The following is a 24,530-nucleotide window of genomic DNA, read 5'->3' as shown; positions in this document are numbered from 1 at the left end:
TTCGCGCTACCTTTGGAATATAAGGTTTTCTTTCGCGCCGCACTTGGGATATTAATTTTTATCCTCGCCGCACTTGGGATATGAATTATTACTTTCGCCACACTTAGGGTATGAATTTTTTAATTAACTGCCGTGTTAGTGTACATTTTTTTTCGCGCCACTGTTGGAGTATAAAGTTTTTTTTATCGCCGCATTTGGCCTATTATATGTCCTATATACAGATAGAAATTACATAAGAGAAAAAAAATATTTAAACATATTTTATAACTATAATTTTTTTTTTATACAAAATTGTTTAAATGACTTTTACTTTCGATATATAATGCCATAGCAGAATTTTTCTTGCAACGTTTTTTTGTCTCAAGCGGATAAGATAAAAAAATTAATTTTTTTAACCGTGGTTCCATATTACGTAATTACTATACATTCGACTATCTCTCTTAATTTTGCCAAGAAAAAAATAAGTAATATGATCGTAAACTACGAGAGGATATCCGGTAGCGCCGGAACACTCCGTATATTAAAATTGAAGATTCTCTCGAGAAATAACGTCTTTCCATGACGATTCATGAGAGTTGGTCTTTCCGCACAGACGATACCTATAAACAAGATAAGGAAAATAAAAAGTCATAATAATCCCACTGATGTAGCCGCGTGTTTATCTTTACAAGTAGCTTCACGATCGAAAATACGCAATGGCTGCGGTGTAAATGACGTGTATAATGCGTCAAGCGTGAGAAAAAAGCCAACTCGTATAATAATATATGCTGAAACGTTTCTGGTCCGCTCTACGAGTCAGTAATGAACTTAATGAGTTTTGGTATCGTAAGTGCGCTTCTTTCCGTGATTACGATCTCATAGCAAATGTGGAGAATCGCCGAGCGGAGATTTAATGAGCCGTTCACATGCTCATGAATAACCATTGAAACCTGACGCGCGGGAATAGAGGCCGAAATGTTTATCGCAAGAAGAAGGCCGTTTGTCTCATTCATGAGTTCCAGCTTTCCTCGTTCTGCTATAAAATAAATCAATTTTTGAAAAAATTAGATAACGGCACTTTTCTTTTTATTTGTAAATCTGTCGTTAATTAAGTAGTCGCTGTTTATATTGATACGCGTTTTCTTTAATCTTCATTGCAGTGGAATTGCTCTGAAATAAATTCGATCTCCGACGGAAGAACATATTTTGTAATCAGGGAGACGAAATTAAATTTATAAATAGTAGAAGAAGAAACTTGTCGCATTTGTGAAAGCAAGTTTGCATGCAGGAAGCATATATTCCTCAAGATGCTTAGAATGAGTCGATAAGAGAAAACGCTCGCACAAAGCGACGTAGCGACAAACGCGGATAACTCTTTAATTATAGATAAAAAATTTATAATTATGCATTTTAAGAATCGTCTTGCACAAAATGATTTATTTATCTTTGTATTCTAATTTTTTATTATTTCTATTATACGGAAATTCAAATTACGTGGAAATAATCGTAATTTTTTTAATCTAAGCGACAACTTATACAATCAGACAAGCGCTCGTGAGATTAGTTCATGAAATAAATATTTGTTCTTGTGTATCGTTCATTTTGTGCCAAGTATGCAAGTTATAAATCATTGCGTCGAGAAAGTATTAAAAAGTTACCCCGATGACGCCACGAACTATCTCGTTTGACTATTTCGATTATACGCGTTGCTTTAATCTTTTAAGCCGATTAGAGGATTTCTTGTATGTACTTCCCCGTTTAATTTAATCGCGATGATGTGAAAATGTAAAAACACAACGCGTTCGAAATTCTCAGAAAATGACAATCTAAAAAACCAAAGACTGTTCAGGCAAAATATTATATTTCCTAATTTAAGACATTAATTCATGGCTACTTCATGCTGTGCAAGTCACGGAATTGCTGAGAATAGCGTTTTATAAAAACTGACAATGAGATAAAAACAAATTAATTTCAAGAAATTTGCGGTTCTAATATGTAGAACCATGATAGTCCTTTTAGCATAAATAATAAGAATATTTTATCTATCGTGGATATAAGAGATTGCAGTTTATATTTAATATTTTTCTTATAAGTTTCCTATAATTTTTTAATTTACATAACGCATCTTATTGATTTGTTCTTCGCAGAATATGCATTTCATGGAACCACATATGTACACGGAAAAGAAAGATGCAGGGAATCTATCTGGGAGAAAATATAATCTTGATAATTCAATAATAATATTAATGTAACAAATATGTCATACTTTTTTATAAAATAAAATGTTTTAATAAAATGTTTTTTATTTGTTTTATTAATATCGTTATTAACTTAACAAGATTATATCAGTGTTGTATATTATTCGAATTTTATTCGATTATGAATAACGAATAATTTTTTTATTCGTTATTCTTTATTCGTTGATAGAATTATTCATTATTAAAATTATTCGTTATTCACAATTAAATATGTTTATTCGTTATTTTTTATTCGAAAATAAAACAAAATATATAAAAATTTTTGTTAACAAATGATAATATTTCGTGAACGTAAAGTTATAATTTATTAATTAATATTTTTAACATTAAATAAATTAAAACTAAAGAAATTAAATAAATTTACAATCAATAAAATAAAAATTTAATTTAATAAAAACCTGTGTCATTAGTTTTAATTAATAAAATAAAAAACAACATAAAAACTAATCTTATTTATATATAAATAGAAAAAGAGAAATTTAATAAAAAAAGTACATAATCAACTTGAGTTTCCCAAAAGTGTAGATTTCAGAATGTTTTTCTTTTAGTTGGTTTAAAAAAATCACTAAAAAGTAATTATTATTATCATTATTATCAAAGTTTATTTTTTATTTGATACATTTTTATTTAAAAATGCTTTCAGAAGCACACGTTTTTCAAACATACTGTCTGATAATCTAGAAAAATATCCTACAATAAAGAAAGTTTTTATAAAATACAATACATTCAATCCTTCTTCGGCTCCGGTGGAGAGATTATTTTCATTTGCTACAATGATTAATACAGCCAAATATCATCGATTATCAGACAGTATGTTTGAAAAACGTGTGCTTCTGAAAGCATTTTTAAATAAAAATGTATCAAATAAAAAATAAACTTTGATAATAATTACTTTTAAGTAATTTTTTTTAAACCAACTAAAAGAAAAACATTCTGAAATCTACACTTTTGGGAAACTAAAGTTGATTATGTACTTTTTTCATTAAATTTCTCTTTTTTTATTTATAAATAAGATTAGTTTTTATGTTGTTTTTTATTTTATTAATTAAAACTAATAACACACAGATTTTTATTAAATTAAATTTTTATTTTATTGATTATAAATTTATTTAATTTCTTTGTTTTAATTTATTTAATGTTAAAAATACTAATTAATAGATTAACTAATAAATTAATTAATTAATAAATTATATTACAACTTTACATTCACGAGTGAGGACTTTAATTTTTACTCTGTGCATCATTTTTCGTTATCGATTTTTTTTATTCGTTACATTCTTCGAATAAAAAAGATGAATTACGAATAAATTATTCTTGATTATTTTATTCGAATAACAACACGAATAACGAATACATTTATTTTATTCGTTATTTTTTATTCGTTATTCAGAATAAATTTTGCCCAACACTGGATTATATACAGTTAAACTAATGCTGTTAATATAACATTGTTTTCTTTTCTTATACACATATCGTGATTAATACAGATCTATAAATAAACATAATTGCCTCATCATTTATAATACGCCTCGATGGGCAGTGAAGTAAGAATACGTTAAGAATGCAAATTAGTAATTATTAAGAAATTATGTTTTGTTCTTGCCTTGTAACTTACGGAAAAATGGGTATTATAATTTTTTCATTATTGACTCATAGGTATTTTATGCCATACACAGACCTAGTCTATTTTACATGCATACTACATTTATTCTATTCTAGAACTACGTAACATGTAATAAATATCAATCGTTGTAACCGTTTCCTCTATCGCCTATGTATTTCCAAGTCCTAGATTACTGTAATCTACAAAATTTGTCCCTAATATTTATACTTTTGCATTAGCACGTTTAAAATACACATATAATTACTCGTTCAATATTTCTCGGATATTAAAAAACACTAGAATCTTAAAAACAATACTGAATTCTGTATTAATATTTTCAACTTTTTTTCGAGAGATTATACATCTGTTTCCTTATACAATAATTTGTGAAAATAGAAAAATCACAATTATTATTGACAAAGTGAATACCTCTTATTACGTATTATTAACGATTGACACAAGTGATAAATCTATGAAATAACATTAAGATTCATCGAGATAAATCCGAGCTGAAGGCTGCAAATGACCTTCGTAAATATTTTACATTATCGGCTTATTGTTAGATGTGTCATACCTTTGTAGCTATTTGAACGGGTAATCGTTAAACCATTGACAATGTCAATGACCAACCACATATTTAGTCTATTTAGTACATCATGTTTACAGCAATAATAAATCGCGACGATATATTGAAAAAAAATTTAGTAAATTGAAAAAGATACAGTCTCTCTCTTTATTATATAACTCTCTTAGTGTTAGCTGTTGTGATCGACATCGTGATTAAATTTCTTATTCCAACATACTGCTTTTGGAATTCTAGAAACTCATTCACTTGAATCGTATAACAAATAGATTTTTGCTATAAATAACTAAAGTGCAAAATTCCTCTATTTTCCATATTTCTCTGAAAAGGTAGATATAATCTATGCAATACAAATTATTGTTTTAGCATAAATTATTTTCAAGAGGATTTTTATTATACACTTGGCGTCATCTTTTTCTATACGATTCTGAGTTCATTTGGTCAATTTATTTTTAGAATTACAATAATTTCATTCCGTTTGTCTTAAAATACTTTTTAAAGACAAATTCGTTTACATTGTGTTTTGTTACAAAGTGCCAAATTCATCGACGTTGATCGGAAACAGGAGCACAAGAAGATACGATAACAGACTTGGGTGGATTCCCGATAATAAGCGCCGATTATCTTAACCTTGGCCACGCATCCAACGCATTTTCTTGCTTTCATTGCTCCTCAATCCGACTTGCGTTCAACGAAGCAGCCAGTGTTTTAGGAAGGAATGAGCGGTTGGGGTGGGAGACAAGATATAAAGACTTGGCGGCCGATCGGGATAGAAACCAGATATCGTCATGTGGCAGTATCGGACGATCGGCCTTTTGGCCTTATTATTTGCAGCATGTGTCCAAGCACGAGGTAAGTTGCTTTCGTCTTGTAACATCAACTTGTCATCATCAACAGTCTCATGTTTTATACTAATTATTGTAAGATATATTTCGCTTCCGTTATCGTTCTTATTGTTTTAATGAGAAATAGTGTATTGTTATAAAATAAAAAGTTAGAACTAGTTAGTGTAGTTGTTAGAGAAAAAAAAACTTTCTTGTCAGGAATATATAAAAGAAAAAAAGCTTAAATATGTATTTAAGTGTATCATTTCTCATCCTAACATAAAAATTTAATGTGTGTGTGTGTGTTCAATACAGCATATATTATACTTATATTTTATTTTACATAACAAAAAAAAAGAGAAAAATCTTAAACAGTAAAATAATAAATAATACGATATACGTATTATTCTGATTTAAAATTGATATTTAGAATCCATGAGATATAATACGCAAATGTTAATTTATGTTTCCAAGATTTTACCATTAGTGAGACTACGATAATCTTCTCATGACGTAACATTCATAAATATATGTAAATGTGTAATGCGTGCCTTCCATTCTACGACATCAGCTTTACGATTGCTTCTTGATCGTAGAAAGCGTATATAAAAACACGAAGCGGTCGCAAGTTTTAGATTTTTTCTGAGAAATCGATAACAAATCTTTATTATGAATACGAAATTTGTTGCAGTCGTATGTAGATAATTGAGTTTGAACTTGAACTCTGATCTAAGATAATTGAACATTTCTCTTAAATGTACTTTAATTTCTTGTAGGCATTAAAACAGTTATACATCTTTGGTCTATAATATAAAGGAAAAAGATTTATAAAAAAAATATGAATATTTTTTAGGTACATGTAATTCTGAGTGTTTGTGATTAATTATTAGAAGTTATTTTTTCAGTGATTCTTTTGCTTTAAGTTAAGTTTAACTTACAATTAGTTATAAGGAAACAATCTTTTTAATTTGTTGCAGAAGTCGAATTATTGCGTTCGAGGCGTTATAGCGGAGGTTTATCTTCTAGCAGCGCTAGCAGTTCGGCCAGCGCAGGTTCATTTGGTGGTAGCAGTTACTCCAAATCTAATGCTCAAGCTATCGGCAGTGCTTCAGCAGGTGGACAATCCTCGGCTCTGACAGATGGATACGGAGGCGGTGGTCATGGTGGTTATGGAGGCGGTGGCAGCGGCGGATATGGTGGCGGTAGTCACGGGGGTGGACATGGCGGACTCGGGGGTGGCCATGGTGGTTACGGCGATGGTGGCGGCGGTTTAGGCGGTGGCCACGGTGGTTTTGGAGGTGGTAGCAGCGGTGGCCACGGTGGTTTTGGAGGCGGTAGCGGCGGTGGACACGGTGGATTCGGAGGCGGTGGCCACAGCGGAGGTGGTCACGGCGGATACGGAGACGGAGGTAGTCACGGCGGATACGGAGACGGCGGTAGCCATGGAGGATTCGGAAGTGGCGGTAGTCATGGTGGATATGGAAGTGGCAGTGACGGACACGGAGGCGGATACGGAGGTGGTGGACACGGAGGTGGAGGCGGATATGGAGGTGGCGGACATGGAGGTGGCGGTGGATTTGGCGGTGGACACGGCGGTAGCGGTGGATATGGTAATTAATTCTTTATTTTGATTAATTTTGAACAATTTAATCAAGAATAATAATTTGTTTTATTACAACCTATCAAATATTTTATTTATATACTTTATTTAGAATTAATATTTCGCAAATTTTTTCAGGACTCGGAGGCTATCCTGGTAAGTTCAAAATAAAAGAATTTAAATTTCATGTATATAGAGAATGATACGTGTAATAATAATTAGAAGTTAATACTTACAATTAGTAATATTTTAAATTTATATTAGCTTCGCTTTATTTTGCATCCTAATTTAGTAGAGTAGAGTAGCACGTAAAAAAATACACTAAAAAAATTACGTAGTCTAAAAGTTAACACAGAAATAAGTATAAGCGGTTACAGTCACGCATAACTAATTAGAATTTATTAACCCTTTTTATAGAATATAAATATGCAAATGCTAAATAGAGAGATAATATTAAAAGAGATATAATAATATAACAAAGATAATATCAAAGACTTGGTGTAGTTAGTTTAAAATAAATGCTTTTTTTCACAGCTTTTGCTAATATAACAAAAATAATAACTTCTCACAATCTAGTAGGAACCTTTTAATATAGAAAGTTTTTATACACTATACACATTTTTAGATGGCCAGGGTGGTGATGGAGGCGGAGTTGGTAAAATTAGTGGAAGTTTGGGAGGTGGTTACGGTGGGTCTAGCGCCGGCGGCTACGGTGGAAGTAGCGCCGGTGCTGGCAGTCATGTAGGAAGTGGCTCCGGAGGTCACGGGAGTGGCCTCGGAGGATATGGTGATGGTATCTCTAGCGGTGGTGGTTATGGCGGAACTGGTTCTAGTGCAGGTGCAGGTGGTTACGGGGGTAGTGGTAGTATCGGGGGTTTCGGTGGAAGTGGCCATGGCACCGCGGGTGGTTACGGTGATGCCGGCGCGGGCAGTGCCGGCGCGGGCGGTTCGGGCAGCGGTTTTGGAGGTAGTAGTAAGTGAACATTAGAAAATATATATAACTGTTTATGCCAGTAGAATTTTTGTAATTAAAATACGAAATATTTCTCTTTTTTAAATTATATATTTTTGTTATTTTATTATGGACCTGTCCAATATAATTTTGAAAACTTAGATTATTTTATTTTTTGCACCTCCATATCTTTTTCGAGTTTTGAGACAATTCTATGTAAATTTGACATAGACAGTGATGGCAATCTTAGAAAAAGTATATTGAAAAATTAAGCTAATGCTGATGTTGGTAAATTAGGTGGAGGAGGATTTGGTGGAGGTCCTGGACTTGGCGGTGGATATGGAGGAGGTTCAAGTGGACATGGAGGAGGTTTAAGCGGTGGATATGGAGGAAGTTTAGGTGGACATGGAGGAGGATTAGTCGCTGGACATGGCGGAAGTGGAGGTTAAATGATTTGAATAAAAATTTAATATCAATTTAGACGATGTTAATCGTTAGAGATGGATTTGATCATGTTGTAGTCTCATGTCTTAGGTGGATGTGCTAGTGGAGGATGCGGTATTGGCCACGGGGGTGGTAGTGCTAATGCCCAAGCTAGTGCAAGCGCCAATGCCGGTGCTGGAAGTCACGGGGGAGGATATGGAGGTCACACGGGTCTTGGCGGTCACGGACCGGGAGTAGAGTATGTATTGCTAACAAACTATACATAAGTATATACTATATTTAAGGAATATTTCTTTAATTTCCAATTTCATTTGCCTATAACCTGAAAACGATTTATGTTGATATCTCGATTTTTTTCATAAAAAATCGTAAAATAAGACTGAAGAAAATATCGATTTCCAATTTGACAATCTGTCATTGAGATTAGTATCTCGGGTTTGGGGGCCCCGATTATTGCGAAAAAGATAATTACAATTAATGATTCGACAATCGTGTAATGATATCAGAACTTTGTATGCGGTGAATCAGTCCGCTTAGAGTTTTCCCATACAGTGAAGATTTCAAGGTGAACAGGTTTCTTATTGTGAAACCGAATGTTTCCGTAACCTACGGTTGATTATGGAAATCGGCAAGACATGGTAATTTATTGAGCAAATATTGATGAGGCATAAAGTCGACAAAAGCGAGTTCAAATAGCAAATGCTAATCACTATTTTTTTAAAGCACTTTATGCACACAGACTTTTCAATATTAAAAAGTTTGTCCATTTCGATGATTTAAAAAAGTGTTGCCCTTTCTTTCTATAAAACTAATCTTACTGCAACTATTAGAAAGTAAAAAAAGTGTTAAAAAGAAGAAACATGCTTGGAGTTGTTATTCAAAAATTTAGAAGTGCTTATTATGTGAAATAAATTCTCATTTCAAGTCAATTCTCATCTTTATAATACACATTAACTTTTTGATAATCGTTCGATTTTATTTGTAGTCTATTCTCCCGCATCGGTGACACCGACGAAGGCACGAGCCAGAGCGGTACCGTCGAAGGTGCCAAAGGAGTTTACAGCAGCAGCGCGGCGAACATAGACGGTAGCGGTAAAGGTGCTTACTCCGTTAAAGCCGGTAAAATTCCGGCGTAAACCGCGCCTAACTTTCACATCGATTTCGGAAATTGGTTGTTGCTCCGCTAGATAGAGATCTTCTCGACGACTGGAGATGCATAGCTGTGATTACAAACCTATTTCGATATAAACGTAATACAACAACTCAAGGTCTACGATTTATTTATTTCCTGAGCGTCGAGCGTGTTGTGACGTCTAAAGTAAATCCATGGAATTATATAACATTCTCCTGAATGTTTGATTGATGTATCCTGGTCCCAATCAAAGGAAAAACATTATTCTGCGTTCGGCAATCAACGCTGCGACCAATGTCCGAATGACGTCGGAAATACTTCCGACCATTTATCATCGTATTTCTAAATGACTTGGAAAATCTCTTGAAGTGATGTCAAATTAAAGTGATTTGTTTCTTGATTATTTACTTTCAGCAATGAAAAAGTTCAATTTATTTTCGTACCTTATTTAAAATATATACGATTCAATAATATATTATATGTATATGTTATTGTTCCGTTCAGAAATTAGCAACTACGACGTTTTTAGTTTTTATAGTCATAAAAATTGCATTTCTATTGAGTTTTCTGCTTCTATTTCTAATTAATTATACTCAATTGAATCTTAAATCATTTAATCGTCTAGCGTTTTAAAAAGATAGAATTTCTCGATAAAGATACGAATATGACGAATCATCATAAGTACTGATTACGTAAAATCATAACGCCTGTTATGTTGTCTCGCTATTTAATAAGCTATCTAATAGCTATACGCCAGTTAATGCTGTTTTGATTAGTTGGAAATACCGGTTTCTCATCAATTTTTCTTCGCTAATGAATGCTCATCAAATCGATGTAATTCATCACTAATCACGTTGCGCAATCCAATGATTATAATAGTCTGACGGTATATCAAGACCCTCCGTCTCGCCTCCGTCTGTAAATCCGGTTGCATGATGACTGAAAGTCCTTTTGTTATTTCGTCGCTATTTTGCAGCGTAATTATCCATCTTCCGCACAATCGAGTGTGTTAATACATTTCCTGTACAGCGAGTTTTGTATGTTTTACTTGTATCACGAATCTGCATTGGTAAGGGTGAAAATTAAGCCACTAATATATATATATATTTTTTATATATCGAACTATTGTTAAAAACTGTTTCAGTAGTGTGTGCCTATCTCTTATGGTATTTGCATTTAAATTGAAATGCAAAATTTAAATAATAAATATAATTATATAATATAATTATAGTAATAACTTTAATATAATAATAATAAATATAATTATATTTATTTCGACCAGATCACAATATATTATTAATATTATTTAATATTTAATTTACATTTAAGTTGTTATAATTAAAAATATAATTATATTTATTATTATATTAAGAATATTACTTTTATTTTGTCTACAATTTTTTCTATCGAATTAATATCCCCTTGTCTCTGCCTACCCGAATCCCTATCTACCTATACCCGTATTCCGATCTATATATAGTCCTACCTATCCATTTTCCTACCTACCCGTGTTATAATCTAATATACAAAGTTTTCATGAAGACCGCGACACGATTTATAAGGGACCTGATTTGTTAGTTAATCCAGTAGGATATCTGAACGGGATACCTCAAAGTGACACGATCACTTGAGATGTGAGAAATGTGAAATTGAGAGTTCTAACACGCGCGCGATTAGGATTTAATTGCGGTTTTTTAAATCTCGCATGTATATGTGAGAAAATATAGAAAAGATAGCCCTTTAGGACAAATAAATAGATATATATAAAACCGTTTTATATGTTACTTTTTATATGTTACCATCGTGGTCATTGTCGACCACTTACCTTTATCGTATATTCAATGCTTCTTTCTTCGGGCCAGATTAGACTTACCATTGTCATTCCTAGCCATATGCAATCTGGTCGTATTTCGACCAGATCAAAAGGAAAGAGAAAAATTCCTTGTTTCCTTCCTTGTCGGATCATTACCATCGCCGAAACATAATATTACGTTCGATTCGAATTACACGCGAGCATCGATTGTATCAAAAACAACGAGAAGTTAATTATAAAAACATATATATTTTAATTCATAAAAACTAACTGTATAATACAATATTGAACATTGAAAAATATTTTTATCACTAATTCTGTTATTTACTTGAGAATATTAAATAATCGTTTCTTTTTGTAATCAAGTACAGAAAAAAAATTTTATTTTGCGTTATATGAATATCTTAATTATATCTCGCGAAAAATTGAAATTTATAATGCGGATAAAATTAAAAAATTAATAACGGAAAATTTTTCGATAAAAACCGACCGCGAAAACCGACCGCAAAGCTACCAAGATGCGTGATTGTGCATGTTGTTCATGCGATACGCATCTTGAAAATGTATCAAGTAAGATGTATAAAGTAAATGACGTGAGATCCAAAAAAAAAACGAAAATTCCCGCACAATTGATATTATAATTAAATATTATAATTAATCACTAATCGCGTTATTATAATTAAATAATATAACATAATTGAAAATATTTACAAATTTATATATTGATATTAATACATATCTTGTTATATTTTTCATTTTTTATTAGAATTATATTTTATACAATATATTATTTATATATATTATTGTAAAATTAAATATATAATTGTACTATACATATATGATCAACTCTAAAATAATTTTAAAAGTTTCAGCGTTTCTCGACAAAATATTTAGAATCTCACGTCATATATTACTTGACTAGCATAAAACCAATTTCTCAATCAAAAATAGATGGATAGGTTACAAAAAATTAGGGTGAAATCGATGCTTTGTTATACAATAAATTTTAGTTAATTAATTAATAACAAAATAACTTGCATAATAAGACCAAAATATTTCTTGCCCTTTTTATGCATATGTATTTATATTTATGCATATTGTACGCTTTTTTTAATGCATACCGATATTCTAAATATATCTATATGTTGCTTTCTTGCATCGATTTATATAATATTTAATCTTGGCTGAACATATATGGAAAGAAACAAATAAAAGGTATAATATATAAAACACATCCTAACTAATTCATAATTTTTCCCTATCTACAGATATTTCTTTTATAACACGATATCTTATTTTTATCTCTTTTGTTCAAGAAAAATAATGTCAAAAATAATTCTTTAAAGGAATCTAAATACAAATTAGATATTTCAAAATTCAATACTTTGTACTACGTGTCAGAATATTATTTTATTTCTTGTTTCTCTTGTGTTTCTAAAATATTTATTAATCTAATTGTAAGCAGAATTAATCTACGTAACAAAATTTCCAAAATTTAATGTACTTAAAAATTTTATTTAAAAGTTACCTACAAAACGCGGCAGTTTGTCAATATAATTCGAACGATAATAAGTTCTTTGATAGCTGCGTGCGTGCGAAGTGTGCGAGTATTTCCTCAAGCACAATCGCACAGTAAATCAATAAACAAATGATACCAAGATTAAATATTTTTCCGTAATTAGTTTTAGCCCATCCATTTTAAGGCAACAAATCTACTTGTAAATTTTGAGATAGCGTGACTGATGTAATATTTTTATAGCGTAATTTATTGTCGTAATTCGACATGAGATACAATGGCTCTATATTTGATTATATATAATCGTAGATTCGTTACCTCGATAAAAAAAATTTTTGACTCACCAATTCGATGCGCAACGGACGGAGTTATGCAGCCACGTAGCTACGATGATACTGTAACATAGAAACATAAGATTCAAATTTAAAAAACGCTCAAAATAATCAACATTTCAAAATATAATTTTTACGCGTCTCTAATTCGTCTTTTAATGAGATATTTAGCAATAATTTAGTTATTTACCGAAAAAGATCTTTACAAGAATAAAATTTTGAATAATTTCTCTTTTTGTAATTATTTCTAATTTATCGAGATAACAATTCGAATAAATAAAAAAGAACTATTAATATTTATCAGATAAGAGATGACACTCACCCCAAAGGTTGCTCCGTCGATGCCCGATGCCTCTCTCGGACCTCCTCCTCCTCTCAGGACGTCAGGCCTCCTCCTCTCACCGCACAGGACACTCGCGAGAAACACTCGCGGATAATAAACTACAATCGCGCGCGGACTAATTTCAGTAAAAGTCTTTCTCGCGCGATATTTTACGGCACTCCCGTTTAAAAAAATCCTTTAGTCCGATTACTTGAACGGCACTCCCGAAGCAAACGCGACGAACCGGCTATCCAAGCAGAACAAGAGTTTTGCTTGGGTAAAATCCTCGTACTGGGTACTGGGCCTTCCCACCTCGCCAAGGTCGTACCCATGGGAAGGAAGTACTTTACTCTGTAATATATAAAAGCAGTAGGTATAACATATAAATTGTTCGTGCAAATTTTAAGGAGTCGCGACGCCGCGCTGATTGCCCCGTTTTATTCCGCGTTCATCACCGCGTTACCGGCGCGGCGGCGCGTTACGTTAATGGGCGACGAAATGTCCCGAGATGTCGGCAACTTGGCGCGATACTACACAAGTCGAACGGGCGGTTAATAAAGACATGCCTTTGTGAATCAATTAAAGATACCGTGACTGCCGGCCGCTAAAACTTACGCGACGAGATATATGAGAATCGAGATTATGAAGCGTTCACGAACGGGCGATCGATGTATATCACGGTATTCCGTTATTCGAATCACTCGATACGACGATATCACTCAGCTCTCTTTTTCCCTACGGAGAGAATCGGACGACACGATAAATCACACGACAATTTCGGCGTTCAAAGCACGACACGTTACGAGATAAATGAATAATGCCACGCGAGTGACCAGACATGGCGGGACGAACGACTATCACCCACGAATATCATACATACCGTCGCCTCGACGTCTCTGTCTCCGTTTCGACGTCTCGAGTGAGCGATTCGCGCGACACGTTCATTTCGACAAAACACTTGATACGTACACTCGTAAATTGTTGAACACACACGGCGCGCGGTACTCGCGTAGCGATTATTCCCGCGGCCCGCGAAACGAGGAAGCAGGAATACCAATCACTGAAACGAGCTCATTCAGAAAACAGCACGAAGCACAGTGACGGGCTGACGGGTGACGGGACTGACGGGCGCGCGCGGAGCACAAGCACTTTCTACCTGTGCGAAATTCCTCGGGAGAATAACTGATTGACTTACGCAAATAACACTACTCCGAGCGTTGACGGGAGCAAGTGGCGAGTTCGCTCATCGTCAGAAACAACGCCGAAAACACGTCGATGTCGCCGATTTTCAAGACACGCAATTTTCAACGGTCGCGCCGCGCGCCGCTAGTACGGATGACTGTGCGGTGCGTAGTACGCCGTCGCATCGAGCCGCCGCGCCGGCGGCGCGGAGCGGCGGGACGTGATTGGCCAGATCTGGGGGCTCGACTCACGAGCCAATCGCGTTCGAGTCTCTCCCTACTGTGCGGCGGCTCGGGTGGCTGACGGCGGCAGCGGCGCAAGTAATACGTGACACGTTCAACGGTCGGATCGCGCGAGACGTTGTCACTCGTGTAATTCTTTTCTCGTTAATGAAAAGAAATCCGGTTGCGGAGTGTTGCAAAGTGAACGTACGCCGAATATTCCGTTCCTTCTTGTGTCGAGTGAAATGAGTGGGATGCTGTCGCTGGGCGAAATGGATACCGAATGCCGTGCTCGACTCCGTACGTGTACATACGTGTGTCTCCCGTCTTCTTTCCGGCTGTGATTTGGCGGATCTCCTGCAGTGCTCCGGCGATCGGTGAGTGAATTTTCTTTGAGAAATAAGTATTTCGAAGCGCGATATATCCGAATTTTAATAGAATTATTGTCCCGCGTGTCACAGTGAGACGGTATAACCTCGAAAGCGTCTTTTGCTTTCGTTACGATTTCTACTTCGAATAAGTGAATCGCGTGGAAGCTTGAAACTCTTGTTTAAGCGTGGGAATTAATAATCAAAAGAGTGATTAAAGAGAACGATCGCGCGTTTGGCGTTCTCACTTTGCCTGTCGCGATCGCAAACGAGCTTGCTTCGAAAAATGCGTATGAATATATTCGAGAGTGCGAACAAGCTGAAATGTGCATCCACGAATACAATTTCGTTTTTCGTTAAACAACAGGCACGTAATTCGCTCGTTCACATAATTCGTCACGTAAGCACGTTCAAATTTATTTGTACGTGTGCTTTTTTTATTCCTCATCTCTACTTTGTAAGAAAATTAACGTAAATTGTGTTGTTTGTAAAAATTTCTTCGCGATCGTTCTCGCAGCGCGGTGATCGTGCATACCATAAAAGACGATGAACCATCGCCGCCAAGATACTTAAAAATTATAAAACATTCTCTGTGTTGCTTATTCCCCGAATATTTTATTCGTTTTGCTTACAAAATTTTTCCATAAACGAGGCTACTGCATCGCATTTCGTGCTCTTGCAGATTTATTAGCAAGAAAAAGAAAGAGGCGCTTTTTAAAATGGAATTATTGCAACAAATTTTTTTTCTGATAGTCATACACGTGACAGTACGTTACAAAAACTCATAGCTGACACTTTAGCATTAATTAGATGGTATTTATTTTTTACAAGCGTTTAAAAAATTTTTGATGACGTTAATCACTATATTAATTCGCTCAACGCAGTGTGCGATTTTAGAAGAAACGCATTCACTTTTTTTCCTTCGCGACACACTTTTAATCACATCGGCGAGGAATTTTTTGATACAGCTATGGGTGACGATATATTTAACCCTAGATATATTAAATCCTGTATCTATAATCGTTCTATCATGAATAATTCATAATGGCCTTTTGTACATACACTTTTTATGTATATACATGATGATCTTACCTGATCGATGAGTCAAACGATATTCTCGAGATGGTATATATATTTCATTTAATTAAATTTCCACGCATCGTTCCGACTCTATCAACTTTTACTTTCTTTCATCGTGACATAAATAATAAGTCAATATGTCAAGATTTCTCATAGAGATTTTTCCTTTGCATTGATTTAATAAATCAAATAAATAGAAGTGAAACAATTGAGTTGTAAAACAATGCAGCGTACTTATCCGCCGTATTTAATTAATTATGCATTTTATTTATATAAAAGTGATTTATTTAATCAAATTTTAATTTTAAAAACTTTGATCAAATTCTGAATAACTTAATCGACGATTAATCCAAGCAGAATCGTTCACAGTAAAATTTCTAGCTATATAATTCATTATTTTTAATTTAATCTTACTTTCGAATAACAGAAGACAAATAATTCGATTTATGATTAGTTGGTCGATCGCTAATTAAGTTAATTAAATCCTAAATTGAAGCAATCCTGATAGTACTTCGTCGATGATCACATCAATAAATTTTCGTATATTAATCGAATATAGTTGAAGTATATTTTCGCAGGATTGAGGGTTGAAGGGAAGGGAGAGTGAAAAATTATTGGGTAACAAATATAATCAATAAGATGACGGCGACGTTAAATTCTTGGAGTACGGTCTCGTTTCCATTCTAATTGATTATTATTTTTTTACTTTGAATTCTTCTATTCTTGCAGCTTTTTGCCTAACAATTCGTTGTTGCAAAATAAAATGTTCTCTTTATTCTAAGCATTATTTTTAATTATTTCAAATCGCCGCAATTTCTCGGCTAAAATCACGTCATAAGCCTGCTTGCCGAGTTGAATGTGATTGGTTGGCTCCGCGGATAAGAGCTAATCATGTTCGATCGCTCAGACAGCAAGTTAGCTGTTTTGCCGGCGCTTGCTTGCCGCTTGCGTTTTCCGTGTGTCACGACTGTCGCTGAGAGATTTAGGTTAAGATTGTTTAAAATCGAGACTATCCACGAAGAAAGCGATTATCCGTATTATTTACAAAGGTACGTGGAATGTGACAATCGTGCTCATCTTTCGTTCACTAAAAATTATTAAAATTATCATTGGATGTAAATAACGTGACGATTTAAGTGCAACCATTCACTCTTTTCTACTGCGTAATTTCTTTAATGTATTAAATGTCATTTTTATATATGACAGATGAGCCGGAAGGAAGCATTGTCTCAGTTTATACAACAAATTCATGGACGACCTGTCGTCGTAAAATTGAACAGCGGTGTCGATTACAGAGGTAGATGTTTACCCATATAATGTTGACATACATCAACATTTATCTATAATGGCTCATCTACAATAGCAGTAAGAATAGATGCAATAAGACGTAACCAGTAAGCTATTGATCAACCACAGTCAATTATTCTTGAATTGTAAAAATTCCATAGTCAATAGCTTACTGTTTACGTTTTACTGCATACTCTTGCGGCTATTGTAGAAGAGCCATAACATTGATGTATTAACATTCACTAAGTTGTCTATATTGGCCGATCTTTACACCGATCTTTTGATATGCGTATCAAATAGTATATTTGAGCTGATCAGCCAATAATCAAACTAATTTAAGAGCCAATTTCACCAACCACAATTAGCTTATTAACCGACGGTTAAAGTTAGCAGGGTGGATTCATTTCTATTGGTCAATCCTGTTAACTTTAACCGTCGGTTAAGCTAACCGTAGTTGGTGAAATTGGCCCTTACTAGTGATTTATTATTTAATACGTGTATCAAGTGATTGGTGTAAACTATAGGCCATCAAAAAATCAAGACTTTCCCGATAGAATCAATTGTTTTTATCTGTAGCAGTTGAATGTCTTAAAAATTCAATTTGTCCATTTCTATCAACGCAGTTTAATTTTGATCTTGGTTTAACTTGCTTGTCATCTTTTCCTAGTTCTAAAAGTTAGAAAAAGATAGAAAGCAAGTTAAACCGAGATTAGAAGTTAATCTACATTGGTAGAAATGGGCATTAGTGAATATTACAAATTTTGAATTTTAAAGTTTTCTTTAAAAAGAAAAACGTTTGATATAGTCTAATGCAATGTAATATTTGCAGGTGTATTGGCTTGTATAGATGGTTACATGAATATCGCACTTGAACAAACAGAGGAGTACGTTAACGGACAATTAAAGGATAAATATGGGGATGCCTTTATACGGGGGAACAATGTTCTGTACATCAGTACCCAAAAGCGTAGGAATTAATCGTGATATATAAGTAAATAAAAACTAAATGTTTATTTAATAAGCATCTAAAAAAAAAATTAATCTTTACATGTATCTTTAATAACTTGTACTTCTAAGCATATAATAATTCCAGATGAGACAATTTTTATACCATATAATAAATGCGATGCTTCTATACGATGTCTTTTGTGGATAGCGAAAACTTAATACACTGCTACAAGATTTATTTTACTCATGGTTTGCTACCGGCTCTTCATTTGACACCGTATCATTTGATTCAGTAATTATCGTATTTGCATTTTCATTTATTTGTAGTCGCATATTGTCTATCTGGGATGAATCCGTCTCGTCATGGACTGTAAGATTACCGTCTTCGTTTAGAGTGTCCATATTCGTATCATCGATCAACCTTGATCTCTTAGCTTCTGCCTCCTGCTCTTTCTGCTTTTGGAGTCTTCTTTGAATAGCCAGTTGCTTGTTTCTCTCAATTCTTTGTTTTACTTCGTCACTCAATTCGTTAGCAATAGTAGTATTTGTATGTACTTGTGAATTTTGCGTATCAGTGGATTGCATTAAAAGGTTGTCGAACGCATCCTCGCATGAAGTGCTCGGACCAGGAACGGAAGCTCGCGTTTCAGCCTGCTTTTGTTTTTGAATTTGTTCTGTTATCAGCAAATCAAAGTCGTCCAGAGGAGCGCTTTCCTGTTGATCCTCATCATCTTTATCCATGTCATCATCGTGGGTGATCAAATTATCATCCGATAAAATCATATCCAGCCGATATTTCTTGATAAACACTTGCAGATCTTTCTTCGTCCCCAGTTGCTCGACTCTCGTGAGAAAATCATCGAAATGATACTTAGGAAACAATCGGTAGGACCAATGTTCCAATCTCTTCATGATTCTGTCAAGGTCCGTTCTTTCGTGTCCCTTGCCGTTGAACTTGAAGCCTTCGAAGTACTTTTCGATGGTTTGGATACCATTCGGGCCTTTCAATCTTTCTGTATTAAGTTTGGGAACAGGATTTCTCACTACGTGTGACTTGGATTTTGATGGATCGACTCTCCGCCCAGTTCCCGTCTCATTGTCGGAAGTCCCATCCCCCGCTTCCCCGTGGCTGTCACGCTCGTTGTTAGAGTCTTGATTCTCGTAATGCTCTATGATATCGTCGTCACCCTCGTAATCCGGAACATCCGCCATGATGGTATGATAGTGTCTATTGATTCGGTTTGACCACTGCTTAGGCAGATTCCTGAAAAAATATTTACTCATTTAGAGATAATTGTAGTTATCAAACTGAGGAGACTCCTAGACTTGCAATATATTCTTTAAATTAGTGTTGTCCAAGATTTGTAATTCTGAATATTGAATTGAAGTGTGTTGGCGTTTATGTCTGTTTTCTTCCTTTTCCTACTTCCATTAAAGAAAAAGGAAAGCATAGGTACATCACATCAAGCCAGCGCTCAGAATTACAAATCTTGGACAGCACTGCTTTAAACAATTAACCTAATCTGACCCTAATTTTGGATGCATTGAGAATAGTGTACAAATTAATAAGAAAAATCAATAAGACCGTCTGAGAAAGGTTAATGTAGCTCTGACCAAGAGGGGACAGAAGTTTCGTGTAAAAAAAAATTGTAACAATCAGTTGGAGACGATGATGAGAGTAATCCTATCCCGGACACTTGAAAAATAATAATTTTGGGCCAATAGTTCTTTTTTTATCACGACAAAATCGAGGCGAAAGGTACAGTTTCTCATATCGAGCTGTATTGAATCTAAATGAACGAATCTGAAATTATAGGTTAGGGGCTTACTTAGGCGTTCAGAGACGCAGTCTCCTAGAACTCGCTGTCGTCCTGCGACTCACAGCTACCCTTCCCGTCTTCCATAAACTTGTCGAACTGCCCGTCCGACTTTTTCATCCGCTCCAAGACCGACACGAGCAGCTTCTTATTCAGCCGATCAGTCTGCGTTATCTCCCGCACGACGGACTCGCACTTCGGTTCGTCCTGCGCTCGTTCGTTCTGCAGCTTCTCCAACACGTTGCCGTCCCGCTCCATCGGGGTTCCAGGCATCTCTCCCGTTGTTGTCACAACAGACGCTGTTTACGACGTTGCGATTGTTGCGAATCGCGGACAACCTGTGATCTACAGCCGCGCGTGAAGTCGTGAACACGAAATACTAGGGCGTGTAAATGAAATATCGACACGAAACGTCAAAATACTGCTAACCGACGTCAGTAGATCTGTTCTTTATCTGCACCTGCACTAATGTACACTCGTTGTATAAAAAAAAATGAAATAGATATCTATTTGAAGTTTAGCGAAAGCGAGAAGGAAAGTTTCAAGTGTAGTTCAATGCAGTGATAAATACTGATAAAGAACACATGCCGCAAGATGACGAATCGATTAATCGACCTATCGCTCTTTCTTTGAAATTGATATCTCGATTGTCGCTTAGTCGATTGTTGCATTGTTCTTTACTTTTTCTTTATTAAATCACCGACAAGAGAAGTGTTATTAAAGAACAATCTTCTATCTAGGGTAACTTCGACTAAACTTCGATTAACTCTTTGCCAACTGTGCGAGTTACTAACAATAACCATTGAATACTGCAACATTTTTGCGATCCGCATCACTCTTGAAAATTCCATTTCTCTTTCTCTTTTCTTTCTTTTTATATTGCTTCTTCAAATTAATTAAGAGTAAAACAGGTAGATTTATCTTTTCATGTTCATTTCTACCAATTAATGTAGATTAATTTTAATCTCGGTTTGAAATTACTTTTTATTTTTTTCTAATTATAAATTTAATTCTAATTAATTAATTTAATTATTTCAAGATTTTTTAAATTAATTTAATTAATTAGAAAAAGATAAAAAGTAAATTAAACCGAGATTAAGTTAATCTACATTAATAGAAATAGTCATTAGTCATTTGTAATAGTAAAATAGATAATGAAACGGGTAGATGTACTTGAACGGTCGGTAAAGTGTTAATCGGCGATTAATTCAACCGACAATGTTGCAAGCAACAAAAAAATTGAATAATATATAATTCGGTGTCTCTAATTTAATCTTTTTAATCCAATCTCTATATACGTTAAACAATAAAAAATTAATGATTCCGTTTATATATGTTAACAATAATGAAAGAATATAAAAGTATTACTTGACAAATTAGCCGATTAAATTAATCAGAGTTTGATCGAATCTTGATACCTTCTCGATGATTAGGTAAACCAATAAATTTTTATCAAAAGCAATTCATCGATCGAGACATTTTATTTAATTTTCAGAATATATGATTTTATTAATAAAAAGTAATAGAGCAGTAAGTCATAAGCTAAAAGAAAATGAAACCTTGATCGAGGACGAAAAAGCGCGATTTATCATTTCGTATAACTAAAAGCCGCACGTGAGCGCGAGTATGTTAATCGGATCAGCATCTCAGCGATTACGCGAGGAAAACAGGTGTCGCAAGGCCGAGACGTGCCAGGAGGCTGATTTATGTCGCGATGTCACATTCAAAAACTAATAAAGCGACGATCTGAAACTGGAATGACCTAACTTGTTGGAAGCGCAAATATCTCGACCACGAGTTCGCGTCCAAGAACGAGCGCCTGATAAAATCGAAAACATTTCCATCAGTAATACCGAATCTATTGCCAATCTATCTACTGAATATCCATTAAATGGATACTCCTCAAATTAATTACATTTAATGTAATTACACTTGGCTCTCGTAGATTCGTCGATAGACAACTAGGACGATATCGGTCATTCGGCTTAACTTGTTAAGTAACATGTATATTATTTCATTATGGATGGAGTTATCAATTTCTTGTTGGACAAATAAAAAGATTATAGATAAAAATTATACATTTTTTAAAACGATGAATTAATCTTTCTATACCACTAAAAAAATATTGTGCATTTTTGTTCTTAAAATGGTTTAACACTGATTGTGAGGAGATCACTTCTTCATCACTATATAGTAAATTTTTCCCACGCAAATTGGACTTCAATTTTGAAAAATAATAAATAATTTTTAAAAATAATTTTCTCCTTGAACAAAAATTTAGAACATTTTTTTAATGATAGAAAAATTAATTCATTGTTCTAAAAAATAAATCTTTTTTTATATCTGTGACTTGAAACTTTTGAATCTTACTACAAGTTTAGGTACAATGTACATAGGTCGTTTGGAATTCCGCAAAAGAGAGCAGATTCTGGTTTGCCAACGTCGCGTACTCATGCAATAGTGAGATCTAGATGACTAAAGTGACTAAACGTATCGAAATGCACAACATATCATTTTCGCAGCAAATAAACATTGTGTTTTCGTCTCGAGAAACGAATAATACTCTGAGTGTATTGGCGCGATTATAACGCATAACTTTCGATCTGTCATGACTTGTAGCATATCCTCAAAAAAAGACGATAAATGCTCGTTCTTCGGTTTATTTCAGATATAGGACGGTTGTTTATTGTTTTCGCGCACAGAGCACTGTCCGCGTAGAGGTTTTGGCGTCTGGCAAACGTCCATTCGTGCCCTTGCGTCTCATCCTTCATCCTCTCGCTATGTGTCGAGATGTCCGGAAAGATCTGCCTGGCACATGTACGCAAAGATACAGAAACGCGTATTCTATTCATGTTAATGTATTTTTTGTTTAATCGTAAGATATTAACCGATTGATCTTCAAATGCTAGCTTTAATGCTCAAAAGCGACTTATAAGAAAATATAATGAAACATATATTCTTTCCCCGATTTTGATGAACTTTTGAATATGTTCATAGTATAAACCGAAATAATAGTTATTTTCTCTCTGTAAATGTTAAGGGAGTGAAAAAAATTAACTTTTATGTTTCCAAGCGTACGAAACGATAGATATACAAAAATGTTTTAAACTTTTTGTGTTTTGAACTAGACTTTTGAGGTTGCAAACGCACTTTATAATTATATATTCAGATTTTTATTTGTTATTTTTTCTTCAAAGCAAGTAAAATATTTCAATCAATACTTCGCAAAACGATTGTTTATGTTATTAATGCATGATTATTCCTTTTGCAAGTGGAACATTAGCCGAAATTTTTGAACATTAACGTTAATGCTCGAAACTGACTCAAAAGCATAATTTTTTTTGTTATAAGGAAGTAAAATATTGTAATTAATATCGTTTGCGAAATGATTGCATATTCTCCGGCTTCAAGAATTCGTTATCACGTTATTGTTTTTGCGAGAACGATTTAACTCGTTGCGGCTGTTTCCCCACGCCGCGCCGCGCCGTCCGAATTGCTTTCGCTTCTATTGTTGCGAAGGTCTTTTGTCTCGATTCTAAATAGCGAGTCCGACATCGATTCGTCCGGTGCACCATACGCACCGACATTTTACTGTCGCTTACTCCAACCGCGGGATTTTCATTCTCTATTTTCGTACCGCTGCAGTATAACGTTCGCGCGCAGGAACGGTTGTAATCGCACGAATGCGAGAATCTAATAAAAACATGTTTAGAGCACTGCGTTTGTGTCTCAAATACCAACGGTTTATGACGGCAATTTATTATCTTGAACATAACCATCGGGGCTTTATCTCCATTTCATCTTTGCCTTACTTATTTCCCTTTTTAATCAATATATTATACCCTATCTTCGATAAAATGTCATTTTCTCGAAGTTGAAACTTTTAATCGCCCATTCTTCCTTCAAATCTCAATCTTCCCGAGTTTGATCTCTCGCAACAGCCTCTCTCCTTTCTCTTTTATAGTCATTACTCTCATGTCTACGTCGGGAAGAGCGCGGGGTTCCCGGAATTAAAAATAATATTCGATTCGAACAACACGGTCTGATCCGTCGGGGAGCCGCTACGTCAGCGTCTCCTCGCCGGCGCGGCGGCGGTCACCGGATCCCGCGGGTGAACGCGAGACGAGGAGGAGCCGCCGCCGCCTCGAGACCGTCTCGCTGACACACACACACCGCGTCCCAGAAATAGCGCAAGCGCCTTCCCGGAGGTAGCCTCGAGATCCCGCTAAAGAAGCACCCGAACACGCCCTCGACGATTGGCTGGAGCCG

At 34.7% G+C, this 24,530-nt stretch overlaps 3 protein-coding genes and 1 long non-coding RNA gene across 5 annotated transcripts; 2 read left to right on the top strand and 2 right to left on the bottom strand.

Moving 5' to 3' along the window:
* The first annotated feature begins 5,117 nt into the window (after positions 1–5,117).
* LOC139808128 (uncharacterized) lies at positions 5,118–9,505 on the top strand. Of its 2 annotated transcripts, XM_071769793.1 has the most exons (7): positions 5,118–5,275; positions 6,225–6,857; positions 6,986–7,003; positions 7,473–7,820; positions 8,097–8,243; positions 8,334–8,481; positions 9,229–9,505. In XM_071769793.1, exons 1-7 carry the CDS (start codon positions 5,212–5,214, stop codon positions 9,377–9,379), a joined length of 1,509 nt encoding a protein of 502 aa, XP_071625894.1. In that variant the 5' UTR covers positions 5,118–5,211; the 3' UTR covers positions 9,380–9,505. The 2 variants fall into 2 exon arrangements, with proteins under 2 accessions (XP_071625894.1, XP_071625895.1); XM_071769794.1 differs by lacking the exon at positions 7,473–7,820.
* Positions 9,506–11,328: 1,823 nt separating this feature from the next.
* Positions 11,329–15,132, bottom strand: LOC139808134 (uncharacterized). The gene is made up of 3 exons (XR_011730794.1): positions 14,554–15,132; positions 13,359–13,709; positions 11,329–13,099 (listed from the first exon to the last, which is right to left on the bottom strand). It is a non-coding gene; the product is annotated as an uncharacterized lncRNA (long non-coding RNA).
* Positions 15,133–17,098: 1,966 nt separating this feature from the next.
* LOC139808132 (U6 snRNA-associated Sm-like protein LSm6) lies at positions 17,099–18,640 on the top strand. The gene is made up of 3 exons (XM_071769800.1): positions 17,099–17,258; positions 17,416–17,506; positions 18,326–18,640. Exons 2-3 carry the CDS (start codon positions 17,416–17,418, stop codon positions 18,472–18,474), a joined length of 240 nt encoding a protein of 79 aa, XP_071625901.1. The 5' UTR covers positions 17,099–17,258; the 3' UTR covers positions 18,475–18,640.
* On the bottom strand, positions 18,483–20,415 carry LOC139808129 (TIMELESS-interacting protein). The gene is made up of 2 exons (XM_071769795.1): positions 20,274–20,415; positions 18,483–19,708 (listed from the first exon to the last, which is right to left on the bottom strand). Exon 2 carries the CDS (start codon positions 19,654–19,656, stop codon positions 18,685–18,687), a length of 972 nt encoding a protein of 323 aa, XP_071625896.1. The 5' UTR covers positions 19,657–19,708; positions 20,274–20,415; the 3' UTR covers positions 18,483–18,684.
* Between the last annotated feature and the right edge of the window lie 4,115 nt (positions 20,416–24,530).

The sequence above is a fragment of the Temnothorax longispinosus genome, chromosome 2 (genome assembly GCF_030848805.1).
Source record: "Temnothorax longispinosus isolate EJ_2023e chromosome 2, Tlon_JGU_v1, whole genome shotgun sequence".
Taxonomy (NCBI): Eukaryota; Metazoa; Arthropoda; class Insecta; order Hymenoptera; family Formicidae; genus Temnothorax; species Temnothorax longispinosus.
This window is presented reverse-complemented; position numbering and strand designations above follow the sequence as displayed.

Excerpts from the sequence above, each read along its gene's own strand:
- LOC139808128 (XM_071769793.1), top strand. The coding sequence starts at position 5,212 with ATGTGGCAGTATCGGACGATCGGCCTTTTGGCCTTATTATTTGCAGCA. Across the intron at positions 5,276-6,224 it reads AGCATGTGTCCAAGCACGAG|AAGTCGAATTATTGCGTTCG; the intron begins GTAAGTTGCTTT and ends AATTTGTTGCAG. Across the intron at positions 8,244-8,333 it reads TGGACATGGCGGAAGTGGAG|GTGGATGTGCTAGTGGAGGA; the intron begins GTTAAATGATTT and ends CTCATGTCTTAG.
- LOC139808132 (XM_071769800.1), top strand. The coding sequence starts at position 17,416 with ATGAGCCGGAAGGAAGCATTGTCTCAGTTTATACAACAAATTCATGGA. Across the intron at positions 17,507-18,325 it reads CAGCGGTGTCGATTACAGAG|GTGTATTGGCTTGTATAGAT; the intron begins GTAGATGTTTAC and ends TAATATTTGCAG.
- LOC139808129 (XM_071769795.1), bottom strand. The coding sequence starts at position 19,656 with ATGGCGGATGTTCCGGATTACGAGGGTGACGACGATATCATAGAGCAT.